Source organism: Rattus norvegicus, chromosome 13 (assembly GCF_036323735.1).
Source record: "Rattus norvegicus strain BN/NHsdMcwi chromosome 13, GRCr8, whole genome shotgun sequence".
NCBI lineage: Eukaryota > Metazoa > Chordata > Mammalia > Rodentia > Muridae > Rattus > Rattus norvegicus.
The window spans coordinates 94,044,610-94,066,614 of NC_086031.1; the positions used below are offsets into that span (position 1 = coordinate 94,044,610).

At 39.4% G+C, this 22,005-nt stretch overlaps 1 protein-coding gene across 1 annotated transcript in view; it reads right to left on the reverse strand.

Annotated features, from left to right (window-relative positions):
* Positions 1-22,005, reverse strand: part of Ahctf1 (AT hook containing transcription factor 1) — a 54,455-nt gene that overhangs the window by 30,716 nt on the left and 1,734 nt on the right. Inside the window, exons 2-17 of the mRNA NM_001271270.1 lie at positions 19,739-19,866; positions 14,751-15,004; positions 12,973-13,153; positions 11,771-11,978; positions 10,022-10,138; positions 9,373-9,457; positions 8,156-8,306; positions 6,847-6,979; positions 6,574-6,755; positions 5,803-5,864; positions 4,911-5,039; positions 4,039-4,129; positions 2,871-2,960; positions 1,794-1,934; positions 1,019-1,123; positions 6-99 (exon numbers count right to left, since the gene is read on the reverse strand). Coding sequence (NP_001258199.1) covers positions 6-99; positions 1,019-1,123; positions 1,794-1,934; positions 2,871-2,960; positions 4,039-4,129; positions 4,911-5,039; positions 5,803-5,864; positions 6,574-6,755; positions 6,847-6,979; positions 8,156-8,306; positions 9,373-9,457; positions 10,022-10,138; positions 11,771-11,978; positions 12,973-13,153; positions 14,751-15,004; positions 19,739-19,859 — 2,144 coding nt within the window. The 5' untranslated portion in view covers positions 19,860-19,866. The remainder of the gene's footprint in view (positions 1-5; positions 100-1,018; positions 1,124-1,793; positions 1,935-2,870; positions 2,961-4,038; positions 4,130-4,910; positions 5,040-5,802; positions 5,865-6,573; positions 6,756-6,846; positions 6,980-8,155; positions 8,307-9,372; positions 9,458-10,021; positions 10,139-11,770; positions 11,979-12,972; positions 13,154-14,750; positions 15,005-19,738; positions 19,867-22,005) is intronic.

Here is a 22,005-nt window from a genome sequence, read left to right on the forward strand (position 1 = left end):
TGTACCTGGGTGAACGTTCACACTTCTGCCGACGACTGGTATAGTAGTTCTGAATTACAGGGTAGTTGTAGCGTAGTCTTGACAGCTGCAGAGTATCATCTGGGGGTTTTATTAAAGGGGAAAAGAAAAGTTAGCAATGTTGTCAAAATATCTCAAAATTTAAGATTATAACAACTCACTTTATTGTAATTGTTTAATAAAATTTTAGTCTTCCTTAGATCTATTTACTTTTTCTTTCTTTTTTTTTTTTTGAAGCAAGGATTCTCTAGGCAGCCCTGGCTGTCCTTGAACTTGGTCTGTAGAACAGGCCTGCCTCTTCCTCCAAGTGCTGGAATTAAAGGTGTGCACCACGCCATCCGGCCTAATCTTGCTAAAATTTAATCAATACAAGACATCTGTAACAAGGATGTTTGGTGGATCTTAACACTCTAGAAAGTACTCCTAATAATTTTACTCCTGTGGCAGACAAAATAATTTCCAATAAGTAATATTTATCATTTACTCAAGTGAGAATATAAGTGAAGTGTTAAAGGTTAGACAATAGTTGCACATGCAGTCAGCAGAGCAACTTAAGTAAAATCTTCTGTGCTTCCCCAGAAATACAAGTTTTTTGTTACAAACCAACTCTATAAAGTCAATACTGATAATCTCAAGTCTCTAATTCTCAGTATTTACATTATTAGATTAAAAGAAACATTTAATTGATGACAAGTATTAATAACCTTTAATCTTGGTACTCTAAAAGCAGAGGCAGGCAGATCTGTGTGAATTCCTGGACAGCCAGAGCTAAATAGTGATGTCCCATTTCAAACAACAGACAGACAGCCATATTAAGAGAATATTACACAAGCTAGGCATGTTGGGGAGTCCCAGCATCTGGGAGGTAGAGACAGGTGAAACTATGATTTTAAGATTAGCCTAGTGAAGACTAGACAATATAGCATAAAGGCTCGAAAGAGAACAGTAATATTATATAGTTAGGATGTTTCAATAAATATTCATGTATTAAATACTTTACCTAAGCCTTCAGGTAAAAGCCCAGAGTGACAGAACCACAGAACCATTTGTGCATACTGACAGATAAGCTGGGTAACCATATGCTTATTGTTCAAGTCCACAAGTCCTATAAAAAACAATTAACACTGTGTAACTTTCAATTTATCAGCTACAAATGACAAATCAAAAAGGTCAACAGTTTGCATATATAATTTAATTTGTATTTAGTATATACATTGAAACAAAGTGAGGTTAAGCAAATCTCTAAAATGTTACGATAACTCACTGACTAAAACAGGCATTTTTATGTAAACTACAATTAATTGTTTCATGCAAAAATCCAATTAAAACGGACTGAAAATAAACTATTCAAATTAGGCCTTTAAATGAAATTGTACCTTTTCCTTTGTTGAAATGGCAAATAAAGCAAAAATAAAAACCAAAAGACCAGTCATTTCTTTCAATACATATAAGTACATGTTTCAAATTTTAAATTCTACTGGTAGTAAATTCTAAGGCCACCAAGATGGTCCGGTGAATAAAGGTACCTGTTAAAAAAGCCAGGAGACCTAAGTTCAATCCCTAGGATACACACAAAGTAGACAAAAAGAACCAATCAGAATTGCCTTGTGATATATGGGATGTGTGCACTCGCATTCACATATACCCTACATATACACACAGGTTTTTTTCCCATTGCAGAGTTTCCTCTTTATACAATGTCTTACCAAGTAAACAAGAACTGTAAGTAAATTAAGTAAAATTTAATAAAACACTCGTTTTTATAAAGTACCTACCTCTTTCAGTGATACCCTGGGCCTCCATTGCGAAACAGCTTAAGACTGTACTGAGGTTGCTAAGCAGTAAATGACACTGCTGGATGGACTGAATGGTCTGTGGGTCGATGAAGCGACAGGAACCGTCAAACAACGGCACACCTTCAGGGATAAAATACAACATTAGCTTCAACATAGTAATTACAATCACATGCATTTTTCTGAAGTTCCATTACTCTAAAGAATGATAGACTTTATAAAGCTAGAGTCAAAATAAGATTAGGAATATATAGGTCTGCCCCCTGTCTTCAGAACTACATGTCATAAGATGTGTATTTAATAAGCATAACATAATTTCTGAGTCCCTCAATCAGTTTCTAATTTTCTTCTTATAATTTATCTGCACTTGAATTATCCTAAGAGGTCTTAAAAAACTAAAATCAAAGCCAAAATCACCTTACAACACAAGGTCTCCATTACCCAGCACAAACTGGGAAAACTGCAACAGTGGTTCATCTACAGCCTGGTATGAAGGCACACAATGTAGCTTATTAATTAATGCATTTCCCGTAAAAAGCTTTTGTTAAAAAACTGTTTAAGATACACTTTTAATATGCTTTCTTCTAGAACTGTAAATCTTAAGATTTTACATTCCCAAAATAGTAAAACTATTACTACTGAATTAGATGTGGTAGTTCCTGCCTGAAATTCAAGCACTTGGAGGTTAAAGGAGGTTCACCACAAGTGCAGGGCAAGCATGGATTATAGCAGTGGTTCTCAACCTTCCTAATGCCAAGACCCTTTAATACAGTCCCTCATGGTGTGGTGACTTACCCCCAACCATAAAATTGTTTTTATTTCATAACTAATTTTGCTACTATTATGAATAGTAAAATAAATACCTGATATGTGACTCCTGTGAAAAGGTCAGTTGTCCCCAGGGGGTTTGGTACCCACAGGTTAAAACCACTCAACTAGTGAGGTTCACAACTGCTGAGGTTACTGACACCTACCTTGTCTCAAACAAACGTTCTGTGATTACAACACCAAGGTTAATGAACTATTAGCATTTACCCTGAATCCAGATTGAATACTTACAAAGCCTGTCAAAGTCTTCTTTTGTGAGGATCACCTTATTCCATGTCCACTCAAGAACAAACCGTAGATTAGCAGCAGAATTTGGTTGTTCTTATTTGTATTGATAAAAGGGAAAAGAAAAAAGAGAATGATCACCAACTCCAGAAGGAAAATTAGTAAGTTTGTAGGAGGAGCCAGGCAGGAAGGCCAAGTTCATAAATTTAACAGTGACTTCTACCAAATGCATCTTGGTGTATCTCATCATAGGAGCAGTGCTGCCCAAGGTACAAAATTGGAAGGAGGTTGAAGGGCCCAGAGAGTGGTTATGAGGGAGAGCAATACATGCAAACTGGAAAGCAATTTTAAAAAAACAAAAACCCAAAACAGTCCAAACATACAACAACAAAAAAGGCCTATAGTTTTTAAAATTTGACCTAAGAAATTTTACCATATTAAGGAATATTTAAAAGACCCCAAATCATGCTAGGCATGATGGCACGTGCCTTCAATCCCAGCACTTGGAGGCATTCGAATCTCTGAGTTTAAGGTCAGCCTGGTCTACAGTGTAAGTGCCAGGACAGCCAGGGCTACAGAGAGATCCTGTCTTAAAAACAAAACAACCCCCCCCCCCAACTCAAAACACAGAAAAAAATGCTGAATTCCTCTAAATCCCACCTAAGCTATAGAAACAGTCGGTAATAACCTTTGTAATCACAAAGATTTTTTTTTTCGTGAGAGCACCTTTCGTTTTGAAATAAAATTGAAACGATTAAGAAACAGGAAGTTTTCGTTCAAATGATCGTAATGTTCTTTCAACACTGAAGGGGCAGAGTATGTGTATGTACACACGTAGGAATGAATAAACATTCACTCTGGTATAAAAATAACACAGTGCATATGCAATATGCATATGTAGCAGTAGAGCAGATTACTGCTCAGGCCTGGGCGCACTACCTCTTGGGTGGCAGGTACGGGGCAATACTCCAGATCTTGGCTGTGACACTGTACACGATGTTTGCTAGACTGTGCCGTGGGGGGTGAAACTACGTCCTACAATTCTCTGTGAACCTTCCTATAATTCTCTGCGAATCTAACAAGATCTAGTGTGTAAAGGTTAACTAAAAAGTAAAACTATAAACTGTAACCATAGGAATATAAGTATTCCATTGTCACAAAGTGAAACTGTTACCTTCTATTATCCATGTTCTGATGTAACCAGTCAAAAGTCCCAAGGAACTTGTCTGAATTGCTGCTGACAATATAGCTTCTAATTGTTCTTCCTAAACCGTGTTAAAAAAACAAAACAAACAACACAATGAAATCACAGGCAATGAAAGACTGAAAAATAGGTATGACGCTAGTTATAGTCAGAGACAATAAAGCACTTTGTAAAATTAAAGCACTTGAGAGGATAAGACAGGATGATCACAAGTTTGAGGCCAACCTGAACACAGCAGTGAGAAAACCAAAGTAATCGCCAGCATTGTTAAGGAGGTGGGAAACCCAAACACCCATAGAAGACTTGGATGCCGTGGCCAGTGAAGCTAGCTAGTCACCTAAGGAAACTCACGCTGTTTGTACTTTCATTAGTGCTACTGGAGCCTAGGACACAAGCACTCCCGCTGAGATATATGTTCTCAGTCAGTCCTTCTTAAGATAGTCTCATGAAATTATACAAGCAAGTCTTGTGTACAAATTACTTTGTGGCCCAGACCAACTGTGACCTTGCTCTCTCAGTAACTAGGATTATAAGCTTGCATTGCAAAGCCCAGCTCCATCTGTGGCTTTTTTAAAGGTGTTTTACTGGCATGTATGTATGTGTTAGATAAATACACCTGCCTACATCAGTCAAAGCGGGCATTAGATCCCCTGGACTGAACGTTGGTCCTCTGCAAGAGCAACCAGTGTTCTTAACCACTGAGCATCTCTCTAGCTAGTGTAGAGAACATGGAAGCCAAATCCCAAGACCAGAGCTATTGATCCTACAACATGAGGCTACAGAATGGGCAAGAAAAAAAAAATTAAAAAGAATATTCAAAAGAATAAAGTTAAATGTCTCACTTGACTTAAACTGGAAGGCTGAATATCAATAAGCCTTGGTGAGAGGAGACCGGCAACAAGACATCGATTGTAACTATCGGGAATGACTTCATTAAGAGTTGGTCCTGATTTCTTTAAAAATGTCAAAGTCTGTAATAGAGAAATAGAGAAGAAAGTTCAACATCAGCCAACATCAATTCAAATTTAAGAAATACTTCATACTTAAAATTTGAGTGACACTTAAAATGTCTATGGAAACACTAAAAAACCTGACTAAAGTGCACGATCAAGTAAGGGCTAGAGACCCCTGGATGCGGTGACATCAGTAGGACACGGGCAGTGCTTTCAGGAGGTGCAGACAAACACGTCTGTGTTTAGTGACAGACCTGCAGTTAGTACAACCCCGCCAACTATGTGTGTGGCTGACTGCCAACTAAAAGGTCTGCACATCACAAACTACTCTTGCATCATTCTTCTGTCAACTTTGTGGGATTTCTCAGAAGAAACAAGCAGCAGCCGTCCTAGGCCATTACACCAAAGGTCAGGCCCCAGTTGTGGGGCAGTCTTTAACTCCAGTAGCAAGGGGGCCGAGCAGATCTCTGAACTGCGAACAGCCATTGCTATAGTGTGAGTCCCCGCCTCTAGAAGATGCAATAAGGCACTGACCTATTCACTTTTTCCTGGAATTCAAGTAGATGGCATCCACATAAAGCCGCTAAAGACAGCTCAAGATTCTTCTAGCAGGCTGCCATTAAAACTGAAGTTATTAAGATGCTGAACTCAAAAACTTAGCAGGAACTCCTATTTAAGGTGAGTTAGTTCATACACAGTCCAGGGCAGTTTCAATGCATGAATCATCTGTATTCTAATATGTAACCTGAGCTCCACCAGCATGTTGTTAATTCATACATACCTCCTTCTGAAATCCAGTACAAGTTACATGGATAACTCCAGAGTTTAACAAGCAAGTCGCATCTTAAAAAGAAAAAAGATTTTAAGTTTTGAATTAAATGTTTACTGCAGGTAATTAAATTTTTATATTAAATAATCAGTCTCCTCTTTAAAAACAATGACAACAGCAACAACAACAACAACAAGAAGCAAGGTCTTAACTGTGTACTCCTGGCTGCCTTAAACTCTCAGAGATCTTCTTGTCTCTGCTAGAATTAAAGACATGCACCAAGCACATTGGACAAGAATAAATTCTTTTTTCCCCCCATCAAGTCAGGGTTTCTCTCTGTAGCCCTGGCTGTCCCAGAACTTGGTCTATAGACTAGGCTGCCCTTGAACTTAGAATTCTGCCTGTCTCTGCCTCCAAGTGCTAGGACTAAAGGCATGTGTCACCACTGCCCAGCAATTATAAATTCCTTCTGAGATAGTGACAAACTTTATTACTAACATATTAACTGACATTTTCTAAAAAACTCAAAATATAATTTGTAAACATACTGTATTTCTTGTGGACATATAAATATAATTTATTATATTTATAATTTATAATTCCTTGTGGACATATAAATATAATTTATAAACATACTGCATTTCTTGTGGACATACAAATGTGTATCGAGAAGCTGCGTAAGTTATAAGCAGTGTGAGATATGAACAGATGATACCACGAATAAACACAACTGACATACTACACTTACACATTATTTTCTCAAAAATTTATGAAAATACATACCAAAGTTAAAAGTACTTGGGTTAAAAAACTGTTCTGGAGGTGGATAGGAGGGAGGAACCCCTCGACTTAAACTTCTCTCGTGTACGAGTATGTCCAGGATGTGATGTGGAGAAGTCCTACTCACAACCGACTCCAATGACCACAATGCGAAGTAAGAGCAATTATGCAGAGATTCCCCAGACCTGAAAGGAAAGGTTTAAAGCATTGAGACACTCTCAGCTACACATGACAGTATCTGTGGGAGACGAGGGCGAGAAAACATAGTACTCATACCTTAAAGAATCAGGCATTTGTGCATGATACCACCGATTTATGTCAAAAAGCCCTAAATACACAGAAGGCTCTCCCTGTCCATATATGTTCACTTGCCAGGTAAAGACAGAAACGCTAGTGTCAGGGGACAGAGCTGCAAGAAAGAAAAACAAAACAAACCCAGCTATTTTTCAGAAACATAATGAGAACCTAAACATAGCCACAACAAAATGACAGTAGCATTTACTCATTTCAGGAGACTTATGAACACCATCTCTGTCACTCGAGTCTCATTTAGACCCCGCCATTCCTCTCTAGACACCAGGAAGTTCTCATCAGAAGGCTCCATCTTTGTTGGTTTCCAGTTAATACTCTAGATCTTTGAGACAACAGACTACAAAGCGATTTCAACAAATATTCCCCCAAAGAGAGCAGACAGCTAGCACCAGCAGTTACTCTAATACCTACAATGGAATCCTTAAAGAGCTGCGGTGTAATTCTTTAGAGGAACTGAGCTGAGAAGGGCAGATCTAGCCACATGGTGAAGGTGAAGCAAATACAAATACCTAGACCATGGCAGTGTAAAGAGTAAAAAAGGAAGTTGGCATGCTAAGTTCTAGATGTGAAAACAGAACCACAGATTTTTAAAGTGGGAACTATGACCCGGCATCTCTGGGATAAATGAACTTACTAAAAGAATCTCTCGGGGTTGGGGATTTGGCTCAGTGGTAGAGCGCTTACCTAGGAAGCGCAAGGTCCTGGGTTCGGTCTCCAGCCCCAGAAAAAAAAAAAAAAAAAAAAAAAAGAATCTCTGCCATCCTCCTTTAAGCCTTATAAAAAGCTTAGATTATCATTTCATCTATAGAAGAAGCAGGACTCAGAAATGCAAAACTATCAAAGGCTACGACTAGAGAAAGGAACGGAAAACAAATCAATGCTGAACTTATCTATCCCTGGGATTTTTACTCTGAAAGGAATACTAAAAGAAAAAAAGAAAGAAAAAAATATGGAGCAGGGCTTGGGGAACACAGCATGGTTCAAGAAAAAAAAAAGAACAAAAAACACAAAAGAGAAAAACATCCAAAGACAAATTACACTAATTAAAATGGAGACCATCTTTGTGTTGAATTTGATTCAAACACGGGGTCTTTCATTAGCTGATGCAATCAGTTCTTCAGTTCTGTACAGTAATCCAGAGAGCACCAAGACCTAAAAGTCTGAATAAATGACATGCAGGATCTTAATTTTCAACTGTCAGAAATATTAGTTCTAGAAACCTGTCATAAATCTTAGCCATCATACAAAGTAGTTAAGAGCACTTTTAACCAACCTTCTCTCATGCTTTCTTCTCTGTCACCATGAGACGGAAATCGCTCTATACTCTGGCAGCCCAACAATTTGGTATTGCTAGTCTGTCCCCTTAAGGGGAACATGCCACCTGATAGATCCAGTGTATATCTTTCTTCGCAGTATTCTAATCCCTGCAACATAAATTACACAGAAACTTTAACACTACTCTAAGAGTGTTCTAAAATGAAATATTTCCCACATAAATGCTTTCACTCCCAAGGTTATAAAACTATATATACAACCATAAATGTATACGCCAAGCTAGACTTACATTCTCACAAATAACAACTGTTGTAAAAGTTTTCTAAAACATGGGAGCATTCATACATTAGTAGCTGGAGAATAAACTGGAATGCCCTAGAGGCCAGCAAATCTATTTCTGCATTCTCATGTAAATTCTTAAAAATAGTTTTGTTTTTAAGTTTTCTTGAAACAAAGCTGCCCTACAGATCTGACTGTCCTAGAACTTGCCTTGTCTCAAAAGACTGAATATTAACTCTTAATCAAAAGAGAATCTTTTGCTCAATAAACAAAAATAGTTTTTACCTACTCCCCCCGTTTAAGTCAGGGTCTCATTGTGTAGCTTTGACTGTCTAGGAACTCATCATGTGGACAAGGCTGGCCTGGCCTCCAGCTCTTGGAGTGTGCCTGCCTTTGCCAGGTGCTGGGATTAAAAGTCATGTGCCACTAAACCAGATTCCTTTAAGAGCTAATAAAAGGCTGAGATGTTTCGCGGAAAAAAATTGTAATCATTAGAATTCAAAGATTTCCTAAGATTTATCCAGATATCTAAACATGAAGTTCTGAAAGCCTGGTCTGGAGTTGAGAACATGTAGCTGTTAATAACGCTCCTCTTTTTTAATGTTGGAAAATCAGAAAAATATGCAATCTGAGCATTTTGATGCCCACACCCTGAAGTGCTTGGTGTGTCAGAACAGTCAGGAGCATCTCTCCTGGGTATGGCCACTAGGTGACAGACTTGAATCCAGCCCAGCTTCTCTGCTATGGGAAACACCTAGAAAATGTGAAGAGCGCTACAACAGCAAACCAGGTGGAAGCCATGAGAATACTCATGCCACTCACCTATTGCTCCTCCCACTAATCACAAACGCATGCATAGTGACTTGAACGGAAGAGTAACAGTACAATAAAAGAACACCAAGTAGGACAAAGGATAACAGTCTGAGATCCACTTACCTCATATAAGATCTGCCCTGATGCCAAACATTTTCTATCACCAAAAGCCAGCTGAAGCAGATGCAAACTCACAACATCCCCTTCACTGAAGAGAGAGAAATGAACTGGAGACACTGAAACATGCGCTTACAGCTTATCCTCCCAACTCTTCTTACAGAACACACTGAACGCATAGAGCAAACTGCAGCTGTATTTTCTTGTTTGTATAAAATGTAATTAATGCAGTATGTGGTATAGTCTACAATTTTTAACTCAATATTCTTTCTCAGACATTCCTCTTCAATAAGTATATTTTAGTTATATATATAGCTACCTAAAAATATCAACTGTGTTTCCTACTTTCCTTTGCACTAAGTCCTGGCCAAGAGTAGCATGACTGCAATCATCCCACGGCAACCACGGAGAGCATCTGTGGAGACGTGCCCTCCACAAGAACAGGACTGTACAACACAGATATGAAGTAGAGGTACCAAATGAATCACATACAATGCATGTACCCACAGCACAAGGTGTAGACCACCAAAGTATCTAGCAGTGGTTAATATATGTAATTCAAACATTTCAAAAGAAACAACTGTTGCAGTTTGACTACTTTACTACATATCCTCAGCCTTACGAGATGAACTCTTAGAACCACAGGCATACTGACCTCTCTTGTGTGGATTGCACAGCCCATAAATAACAGCAGTTACGAGGATCATTCTCAGGCTCTTGAAAAACAACTGCATAGACAGGAACCCTTCCACCTTCCAATTGTGTATAGTATCTAAACCAAACAAAATAATGCACTGCTTATTTTCAAATGTAAAAGGTACCTCGTGTAGAAATCTGGGTTAAGGGGAAACTTTATATATATAGTTCCCTAAATTCAGTATTCTGGGGGAAACTGCTAAGTTGTCTTACCTTGAAACACACACAAGGCAGGGTAAAGACATATCATACTAGCTATTACTCCCAGGCAGAACAGGGATGACAACTGCTAAATCATATGTGTACACTAATGTGATAACTAGCTTTTAAGAGTCACACCAATGCACTCTATATGGGGTCATTTCTCATATCCTGTTCCTCAAAGAGTGCCCTAAGAGACAGAGAAACCCCCATAACATTCCAACTCAACCATGTGGGAATTTTGTCATCACTGATGTCGTTTGCTCTTTCAGAGAGTCTCATGTCACCCAGGCTGCTCTCAGGTTTGCTGTGTAGCTGAATCTGGCCTGAAGCTCCTCCCCCTCCATCTCTCCATGATGGCACTTTTTTGCCCAGCTATTACCCCTTGGGTTTAAAGTCAATTTCCTACAATAGATGAGGGTCTGTGAGACGGCTCAGCCTGTAAATCATGTGCTACCAAGCCCGGTGGCCTGAATTTGATCTCTAGGATCTACATGGTATAAGGAGAGAAGAAATCCCTCCCTCCAAGTCATCCTAACCACATATGCACATACACCCCACCCAACCTCAGCGCCCCACACATACACACCCTACCCAACCTCAGCACCCCACACATACACACCCCACCCAACCTCAGCACCCCACACAACAAAAAATCAGGGACAAAAAAAGGCAGTGAATAAGAAACTAAAGGGTTTTCATAATCAACCTTAAAAGAATAAGCCCCAAACTAAATGTTAGAGGAAACGATGCTGTGCAGGTAACAGTTTCAGAGATGCTGTATTAGCAGCAATTCAAAACAATGGAACAAAGCAGAGAAGAACAGCCGTAAAAAAGACAAAATACCCAAGAAAGCATGCCGATATACCTGGGGGTGGGGAAGATAAAGTAGACAGAAACTGAAAACTTAAAATGTCAAATAAGCATTGGCATATCTCCTAACTAAAAACTAAAACCTGGTGTTTAATTTGCTGCCTTTCCCAATATTACATGCTGCTTCACTTCCATACATACAAGTTTCAATTATATGATATTTAAGGAAAATTTTTGACAGCACAAAAAAATTTACCAAGTATTCAGTAATTGGTTAAAAAAAAAGAAAACAAGAACACTTACTGTTGCTTTTACTAGATTAGAGGCAGCAGAGTTCTCAAAGAACTCATAGTATAAACATATGCAGTTTATCCAGTCATACTTGATCAGCAAATGGGTCATCGCAATGACTGTAACGCCCCTCCCCCTTCCTCTTTCCTCTCTGTAAAGCCCAGAGATGCATGGACCTTGCTTTGCTGTCCATGTCAGCCTCCAACCTTGACCCTCTACTCAGATGCTTTATAAACTCTGAAAGAACCAACCTAAAATTCACGTGCTATATAATCTCCTTATCAAACTATGACAACTCAATAAATTACTCAAACTGTCATTGTCCCTATACTAATTTTCAAATAATTGATATATTTTAAGAGAAATGATTAGTCAACAGCTAAGAGAAAAAAACTATACTTACTCTCTTTTCATGCTTTTCATGTTCCAAAGTGCCAAGTAGCCGTCAGCAAAACCGACAGCAAGCTGATTTGTCCTGTTAATGTAACTGAGGGTAGAAATGGCTACTCCCGATGGGCTAACTAACTGGAAACACAGGTGGCGCCCCTCTCTCATCACACTCTCTCTGATGTGTGGTACTTCAGCTGGAATACCAGTGATAACTTCAAGATCTAAAACAAAAGGCAAGTAAAATTAAGAAACTAAGTAAGGACCGTCAGAATTCAATTCCTACATTCCATGGAAAGGTATGTACTGGAGACTGTCAAGATGGCTCACTTGATAAGACTAAGGCTAATGACGGAGTCCAATGCCTGGGACCCACATGGTAGAAAGAGAGAACCATCTCTTCCTGCAAGTTGTCCTCTGACCTTCACATGTACACCATGACAGACATGTCCCTTCATACACACATATACATGCACATAAAATATAAGATTTTAAAATAAAGACAAGATGAAGAGAACAGAATCCACAAAACTGTTCCCTGGCCTCTACACGTGTGCACAACTCCAGTTCCCAGAGTGCCCAGCATCATCTTCAGATCTCCACAGCACCAGGAAAACTCATACACATAGGAATAAATAAACACGTTTACATGGAAACAAATCATTACACTGTTACCATTCTTTCTTTTCATTTTTCTTGAGAAAGAGTCTCATTAAATAGGCAGAGCTGGCCTGGGCTATACAGACCCCATCATGTTACCCTGAACTCTAATCCTGCTGCTTCTGCCACCCAGGCCTCATTTTTTCAAGGTTTACTTTACCTTATCAACACACCAATAAAATAAAGTGACTTAACAAAGATGTCCAAGTATACATAATAAAAAACATTTGTATATGAAAATATTGGCCATTTAAAAAACAATCCAGGGGTTGGGGATTTAGCTCAGTGGTAGAGCACTTGCCTAGCAAGCGCAAGGCCCTGGGTTCGGTCCCCAGCTCCGAAAAAAAGAAAAAAAAAAGAAAAGAAAAGAAAAGAAAAGAAAAGAAATAAAAAAAACAATCCAGATGTTTGAGTTTAAAGCCAGCACTGTCTACAGAGCAAGTTCCAGGACAGCTAGGGCCACACAGAGAAACACTATCTGGAAAAGCCAAAAATTCTATTACACCACAACACTGAAACGCTCAATTTTTGTTTCCTAGTAACAAATAAATGAATTACCTGATGCCTCTACTTCATTTTGACTGCATGACAAGTCATCCAAACAGAGATCAATAAGAAGGATCTGTCCAACATCAGTTACCACAGCTGCCACACCAAAAAGCCATCGAAGGCTTGGGTGTAAGTGCTGGGTACTTGCACTGGCTCCTCCATGGTTAATTATAGGCTCGATAGCTGTTACCTAGGATCCAGAATGTAAGTAGAGGCTAAACCAATTGTACGACAAATAGGATTCGATATTAGGGCAGGTTAGTCACTTGAACAGTCTTAAATATTACACAGAACCATAATCTGCATGACACTTAGAAACCTAAGTAAACAGTGAAACTGTCAAATATACTACAAAATTATGCTATTATCCAACATAATAAAAATGAAAATTAACCAGTTTATTGACAGCTTAGTAGTCTATGCTAATCATTTGCTAGCTGGCTCATTTTATGCTTATAGAATCTTTTTTACTGAATTATATACAATTATCTGTTTAAAGACAAAATAGACTGAAGCTTGAAACACAAACTTAAAATCATAAAATTCTTAAGCATACAACTCAAACAGTACTGTTTTACTTTAAGCTCATAAGCAGCCACTTCAGAATTATCCAGTGTAAGAAGAGTAAACTAATCATTTCAGGAAATTTTAGTTTATGTCCCCTCCTCCCCCATTTGAATGCTTAGTCACCACACAGTAGAATGGATTAGATGGATTAGGAGTCAGGGTCCCTGTTGGAGTGGGCGTGGCACTGAGATTTCAAAAGCACTCGACAGGCTCAGGTTCAGTCTCTCTGCCTGGGGATCAGGATAAGCTCAGCTACTCCACCATACTGGCTGCTGCTATGCTCCTGGCCATGATGATAATGAATTAAGCCTCTGAGACTGTAAGCCAGCCCCAGTTAAATGTCTTCAAAGGCTTGCCTTGGTCACAGTGTCCCTTCATAGCAATAGGAGAGTGACTCAGACATTTTCCAAATTATCTAACAGCAAAAAAGGCAGTGCACACAAACCCAGACAAGATGTCTTTTGTATTTTATCAAAGTGGGTAAAACCAGGGCTGGAGAATGGCTCAGCTGCTCTTCCAGAGGTGTAGTGCTCAATTCCCAGCACCCATATGATGGCTAACAACCATCTTTAACTCCAGTTCCAGCAGACACAACGCCCTCTTCTAGCCGCGGTGGGTACTGCTTACACAGCACATAGACACACTCAGGCAAAGCAAACAACATTAAATTTTCATATATTTTTAAGAGATGGGTATCGACTGTCTGAATGAGTTATAATGTTTTTTGGGTTCTCTTTTAACTTAAGGCCTCACTGTGTAGCCCTGACTTACCTGGAACTTAATATATACATAGGAGATGGGGCCTGCCTTCAACACAAGAGGCCCACCTGTCTCTGTCTCCTGAGTGCAGAATTAAATGATGTACCACTGTGCCTGGTCATCTTAAACTTGAAGGGGCCAGTAAAAACGGCTCAGACAGTAAAGCCACTTGGTACACAATGATGCAAGCCTGACAACCTAAATTTGATGCTAGAACCCAAGTAAAGGTAAAAGAAAGTCTCAGTCCCACAAGTTACCCTCTGACCACCACATGAGCACATGATGCACGCACGCACGCACGCACGCACACACGCACAAAATTTTTGAACTTTATATGGAAGGTGATAATGACATGAAAATACATTGTTAATATACAATTCAATGAGTTTTTAAGGTAAGCACATCTTGTGAGCTTTCAGCTTGAACAGCAAAACTATCAAGGTATCTTAAATAGTACATACCCTTCCAGGAAGAACAACTGCTTTGACCACTCTGGATATACCAAGGTCATAAAGGCAAAGAACACTCCCATCTGCTTCTTCTAATCCTATTAGCAATCCAGTTCTCTTATGCCAAGAGAATTCTTTCACTGCAAGAACTACAGGAGGCTGTTCATTTACTCCACTGAATCTATATGCAGACAGCCGCTCTCCTGTTAGGGAGTTTACGACTTCAAGTTGTGGACCACAAGCTAAGCAAGCCAATCCATTTTTCCCTATGGAGGCAAAATAAAGAAACAAAAACACTGTTTATTATAATACCATCACAACGCAACAAACATAGTAGTTACTCTTCTATATACGAACATTTACTTTATTACTCAACCTATTGTAAATCCCTCCTTAATTGAAAACAAAGTATTTATAGAGCACAGTGTAACTCGAAATAAATTTAAATAAAAAATAAAAAAGCCACCACAGCAGTAAAACCATGCAGTAGAGAGAGCACACTGGTTCCCAATTTCATAAATGTACCCCTCATCACGGCTCAGTTGGACATAAAGTGGCCTAAAGCTTAATGCAGCTTAACTTGTCTAAAATGACAGTTCGGTTAACAGAAGTATATACAAGCAGATCCCAAGAGAGGTGTTGTGGGACACCCTGGATATCCGAACACTTCAGTGGCAGCAAGAGATACAAAACATAAACTGTCGAGGTGTTAGCAGTCACAAGCTTAAAAGATGTTTAACAACGGGAAGTATCAGGATTCCTTCTTCGTTTCCTAATCCTGATCAAACTGTATTCTTCTGTCTTTAAATTTAAAGTCACTGGATAGGACAAGGCAGGTACATAACAAACAATCTAAATCGTTAAATGTTATCCAGACACTAAACAAAACCAAACAAATAAAACAAACAAAAAGGACAAGAGGGCAGGGTAGAGATGGTGAAATGATAGACCAGTCGGTCTCTGGGAAAAGAATGGATTGATTAGTTTCCTCTTACAATGATTTGCTTATTGATGAGTGGATATGAAGAATAGAAAAAAGTTAAGCACAGACCCTAAACTGGATGTAATTGTGCATGCTTGTAATCCCAGCATTTAAGAGACATAAGAAAAGAATTAGATAGTAAGACTCTGTCTCAAGGAAGAACAAAACTCAAACCTGATTCTACATTTTCTCAGAGCAACTAGATGAATGAAGGTGATTTTACTACTACCATGGAGACAACCATTATTGTGTAATAATTTTCTTCTAATGAAAACCCTACCCGCAGGAGAGGAGAGATTCGAGATGCTCTGAAAGTAAACAAGTGTACTCAGTTGGGGAAGCTTAAACTTGCAAGAGTCATGGGGTCCCCCTCCTGCTGGGAGGAGACTCTGCCAGAACTGACAACCAAGTCTCTACCTGCAAAATGTACTGAAAACTCCAGGGAGGCAACTTTCTTGAATTACCATCCATGTTGGGGGTGGCTTTCCAATGATGTAGCTGCCTTTGCATCACCCCGTTTCCTGTAGCATCCCTCACTCATACTCCTCTAAGTAATTCCAATAAACTCACTGGTTTGTCAAGCTGGACTTGATGTAATTTTTACTTTGGTCTCCTGTGGGCTCTGTATCTAGGTTAAGCAGCTAAGTTCTGTTTCCCCAGGAAAAGCCTCACACAAAAGTCATTAATCTAGATTGATGGCTAAATACAATAGTTCATCGTTGGAGGATATATACTGTTTATGAAAATAGTGTGACACGATACAGTGGAGGCATAGAATGCCAAACCTTAAAGCTCCTTTCTGTGGTTTATTCTTTGTGCCAGGATAACATTAACCTTTTTATTCTCAGCTACATAAAGTTTTCTGTGTAGCTACTACTTAGAAAAGTTTTCTACCTTCTGCAATAAAAGGCTGTCATGGTGCCTAACAAAGTAAGCACCACTACTATTTTTAATTCAAGACAATAGCACTATAAAAAGGTAGATGAAAGATATTATCTGTAGCCAGGCGTGGTAACATACATCTTTAGTCCCAGTACTCAGAAGGCAGAGGCATTCAAATCTCAGACTTCAAGCCCTGCCTGGTGTATGTGGTGAGTCCCAGGACAAACAGAGCTATAGTGAGACTTAGTCTCAAAAAATAACAAAAAGAAAAAGGTAAAAGAAGATGTTGTATTAACATTTGCAGACAAAAGCTATATATTAAGGTCTTATTCGGTAAGATTCCTTTTGTTCACTTCCATAGGTAGAGAAAGATTCAATGCTATTCCATTAGCCAGGACCAATAGTGGACCTGTGTTCTGTGGGACTCACGAGAACAACCTTACACACCTGCAGTCCCAAGGCCTTCACTTAGGCAGTCTCTTCTCTAGCAGCACAAACATAACAAGAAGCACACAGAGGACCCACTGCAGTGATAGATTCCTACCTGTTTGGAAAAGTGATCAAGATGACAAGAAAGCAATCATCCAAAGTTGACTGGGACCTAAAGTACTCCCTAGAGGAAAAAAGCTAGATACTCTAGACGTGTGCTACAAGCAAGCAAACGAAACACCTAAGGCCAAGATTTGTTGAAAAAGGGAAAACCAAGATTGGAGGGATGGCTCAATGGTTTTTGAGCACTCACTCTTTGTGATGACCTGGGTTCAGCACCCACCTATCATTTATAACTCTTGTTCTAGGACATCTGATGCCCTCTTCTGACTTCTGCGGGCACTGTATTCATATGGTACACATGTAAAAATGCAGGCAAAACACAAGCATAAATCTTTATAAAAAATTCAAAAGAAAAACAAGCCTCCACAAATATATTTTGAGAATTTAAAACATCTTACAAATTTATAAGCCAGATTAAGATTTCATATTTACATTATGACTACTTACTGTGTGTAATTAAGCATCCCGTAGTACATATAGCTTCAATATTTTGGACGTCATAGAAAATGCCCTTTTAAAAACTATTTTCAGCCAGGTAGTAGTGGCATAAGCCTTTACTACCAGTTCTCGGAAGGCCAGGCAGGTGGATCTTTGAGTTCAAGGCCAGCCTGGTCTACAGAGTGAGTTCAAGAACAGCAAGGGTTAAACAGAGAACCCCTGTTTTCAATGAATGAATGAATGAATGAATGAATGAATGAATGGTTTCCAGGCTGACCCAGCAGTGAAGGTGCACACCTTCAATCCCAGCACTTAGGAGGCAGAGGCAGGTGATCTCTGAGTTCTAAGCCAGCCGGGTCTACAGAATGAGTTCCAGGACAGCTAAGCCTACACAGAGAAACCCTGTCTCAAAAACAAACAAACAAAACCACACATATACACACAAAAACTCCAACAACAATGACAACATTTTTTTTTCAGGCTGGTAAGATGGTTCAGTGTTCAAAGACCTGATGAATTCAATCCCTAGGATCCACATTTCAGAGGACAGGTCCACTGTGACAGGTTGCCCTCTGACCTCATAGACACCCCCCTGCCCTGCTCCTCCCAAAAAACCTAAACAAGTACATGTATATAATTCTTCTCAGTGGAAGCTTTGGAGAGCCCTGGTAAATGGCCAACTATCTTCCAATATGAATCTAGTATCCTTTGTCCATCAGAATGCACGCACCCAGTACACTTGGACACACCGGCTCTTCATTGTTAAGCTGCAGACATACCCCTTCTGGTTTTGGGTGTGCAGCCCATTTTTTGCTTCTTTTGCCACTTTTTCTTCTCTCACAAAGAGAACAAAATGTGCCTATGTTAAGAATCCATCATTCCTTGCCCCTCAAAGGCCAGCTGCAGGTAGACTCCTGGTATTTATATTTACTATGTCCTAACAATTTTGAATTAAAAGCGTCCTTTGGCTTCTACTAGCTGGCCCAAGGAAGCACACTGCCCTGTTTATCACCTTCTACCCTATGTAATATTAGCATGCCAGCTTAGTTTACATAACCTTATATATCAACTAAAATTAATTTAAAACCATTCTAACTTCTTGCAGGGAAATGTTTTTAGAACTATTAACTTCTTCCCAGATTAGAAAATGAGGGCTCCTCAGTGTGTAGGTATGGGCATATGCATGTACCAATGAGTGTACAGGTCAAAGGAAAGTACTGGGTGTCTTGCTTCACTCCCTAGAAACAAAGTCTTCCACTGAACTTGGAATGAACTTGCAACTAGGACAACAGACAAGCAAGCCCCAGTGTCCCTTTTTGTCCCCACCACACACAGTGCTGGGGTTATAGGTATATAGGTAGATGTGTCGTACAATTGTTCATGTGAGGCCAGAGGTTAACTTTGGGTATCTTATGGCTCTCCTCCACCTTATTGTTATGACTGTCTTTCCCCATTTTGACTATACTAGCAAGGGAGTAAGGCCTTTCAAACCTAGTTCCTTCCCAGAAATGCTTGGGTGAGGAATGAACCCCTATGCCCTCTTTTCCGTACCCGCTGCAGATCTGGAACTCAGGTTCTCGTGCTTACAGTAAACACTGAGTCATCTTATCTCCCCACACCTTATGAGTTTTAATAAGAAAAACCATTAGAATCCACTGTCCCATAAATTGACTGATGTGTTCCAGGACATAGTTTTATATTTGTAGTTAAAGGTACTGCATAAGTATATTCTGCCTAGGTTGGGCTTTCTTTTTTTTTAAGAAATATGTATATATATAAAACAAATTAATAGAAACTTGGTAATTAATAAATTAATAAATTGGTAATTTAAAAAAAATTTTATTTTACCTAAGTGTGGGTGTGTTTATGTCTATGAGGATATGAGATTGCCTGTGGAGGCCAGAAGAGGGTGTTAGATCTCTTGAAATTATAGGTTTGTGAATGGTTGAACATCCCAGCTCCACTCTTCATGATTAAGCAGCAAGTACTCTGAACTGCTAAGCTCCCCCTGCATCCATGCATGTGCATGCATATCTATGTGTAGTGCAATTAAGCTAAACCTAGGACTGTAGACAGGGCCTGGCAGCAAGTTTTTTACCACTCAGCTCCAGTCCCAAATTAGTGAGTCTTCAGCGATGTTACTTACCGGCAGCAAATTTCCCACGAAGCACAGATTCTAACGTTATTTCATCTTCTCCAAGAGCTTCAATAGTCACTTCTGGGAACTGCAGGAGATCACTAGTCACTTGAGCTGTCAAGTCTTGCATGCTTCCACTGTAAGTATTTTTAAAAAATAGAATAGCTATGATTATTTGTTCTATTTTACAATACACTTCACTATTTCTAGTAGAGATGAATGTGAGGGAAAGCCAGCCACATACAGAAGTAAATAAAGAACAGTAAGTATACATATAAGGCCCAATGTAGTCTCGCTTATAAACCTTGGTTTGCTAAGAAAATGTTTCTTTCAAGCAGCCTTAGAAAGCATCCATGAAGCCTCCTGAGGATGTCCTTTATCCCCACAGTCTGTGAAAACTGCTTCCATGTTACTCACCTCACTACCCAACCTTCAGAGAGCAACAGCAGACAGACAGGCAAACACAGGGAATGTCCACATTAAGAGTTACCTCTTGGGGCTGGAGAGATGGCTCAGCAGTTAAGAGCACTGACTGCTCTTCCAGAGGTCCTGAGTTCAATTCCCAGCAACCACATGGTGGCTCACAACCACCAACATAACTCCAGTTCCCGGGAATTCAATACCTTCTGATCTCCACAGGCACCAGGCACACCGTCTGCATGTGGTTCACATACATACACACACACAACCACCCATACACATACAATAAGACCAAAAATTCTGGTTAAATATAAAAGCATCTTTCTGAAAGATCAAGATAAAAAGTGGAGAGGACAGGGGAGGAGAAGAAGGACAATAAGAATTCTGTGAGACAAGCTGGTTCTGGTCTTAAATATTAACTCTCAAATCTAGTCCTTGTGACCCCATCTTGTTTAATATACTCTGAGTTCCAAAGAGGCAGACTCCTCAAGCTAGACATGGAGACAAAATGAGGAAGCTAGCCGTAACTTCCCCATAACTTCCATGCCAATTTGGTCCACATAGTAAGATCTAGACCAGCCAGTGATGTGCAGCAAGACCCTAGCTAAAAATAAAGCCCAGCTCTACATCAGAGCCTAATGCAAGCCTATACTGTCAGAATTGTTACTACACAAGGCCATTAAATCTGTGGCTTTCAGGAACCACCTCAGTGTCCACCTGAAAGGTGGCAAAACTAAGTTTAAGGTCCAGGGGTAATATACACTAGAAGATTCAGTCAAGATTCATCAATTACAAAAACAGGAAAAGACTGGGAATAGAAAAACAGGGGAAAAGACTAGGCAGGCTAGAGTGAAATCCAACCTGAACTAATAATTTGCAATTAGAAAAAGACAAGCTTTTCTATGTAGAACAAACTGACCTCAAACTCTCAGACATCCCCCTACCTCTGATTTTTGAGTGCTAGGACTAAAGGTTTATACCATTACATACTGCCACAATAAATTTTAAGATATAGCTTTAAAATCCCTCAATATTCCGCTTCCCTTGTTATTTTAAGTTATCACTATTTGATATGAAGAGCAAAATGTATAAGGCTAAGAAACTTAAAACAAAATCCCATACACCAGCTTTTGAAGTGAAATACACATTCCCAAAGTAACTGAATTCTACTGACTAAAAACAAAATTCTAAACCTAGATATTAAATAAGTATCTGGTCTAAAACCAAGTGGGCAGAGTTTTTAATCCAAACAACCACCCACTGCGTTACTTTTTGTGGAGTTTTGGTTTTCAGACAGGATTTCTGAACTCCTGTTCTCTCACTATTTGCCACCTACTACGATTATAGGCACGCACCACTGTTCCCGGTGCTTTTAAAACACTGTGCTGGGAAAGCTGGGCCACAAAGGACAGGGAAGATCTACATTCTGACCTCCAGATTACGTTCTAGAAGAAGGCATTCATAATCACAGTATCAGACACAGGAATAAATGCTACAATAGAGATACATACACTGTGAAATCCTAAGAATAAAGTATGAGCAGGGCTGTGGTGGTGCCCAGCCCTAGGCAGAAGCAGGCAGAACTATTCAAGCCTGGTCTACAGCGTGAGTTCCAGTACTGTGTAGGCTGCCTTGAAAAAAAAAATACGTGGTAGTTAGAGGCAGGATTTGAAATAAGAGAATTTAAAAAGTTAAGACTGGCATGCCTCAAAAAATGAGCCTCAAAACATTAAAAATCTTTACAAGAAAATGAGCCCAGGGCTTCTCTTACTCTGTGTGGCTGAAAAAGAAAATCTGAGATAAGGTTGGATAGAATAGACTCGCTACAGAGACCTTTCAAGCTAACCTAGAGAAGG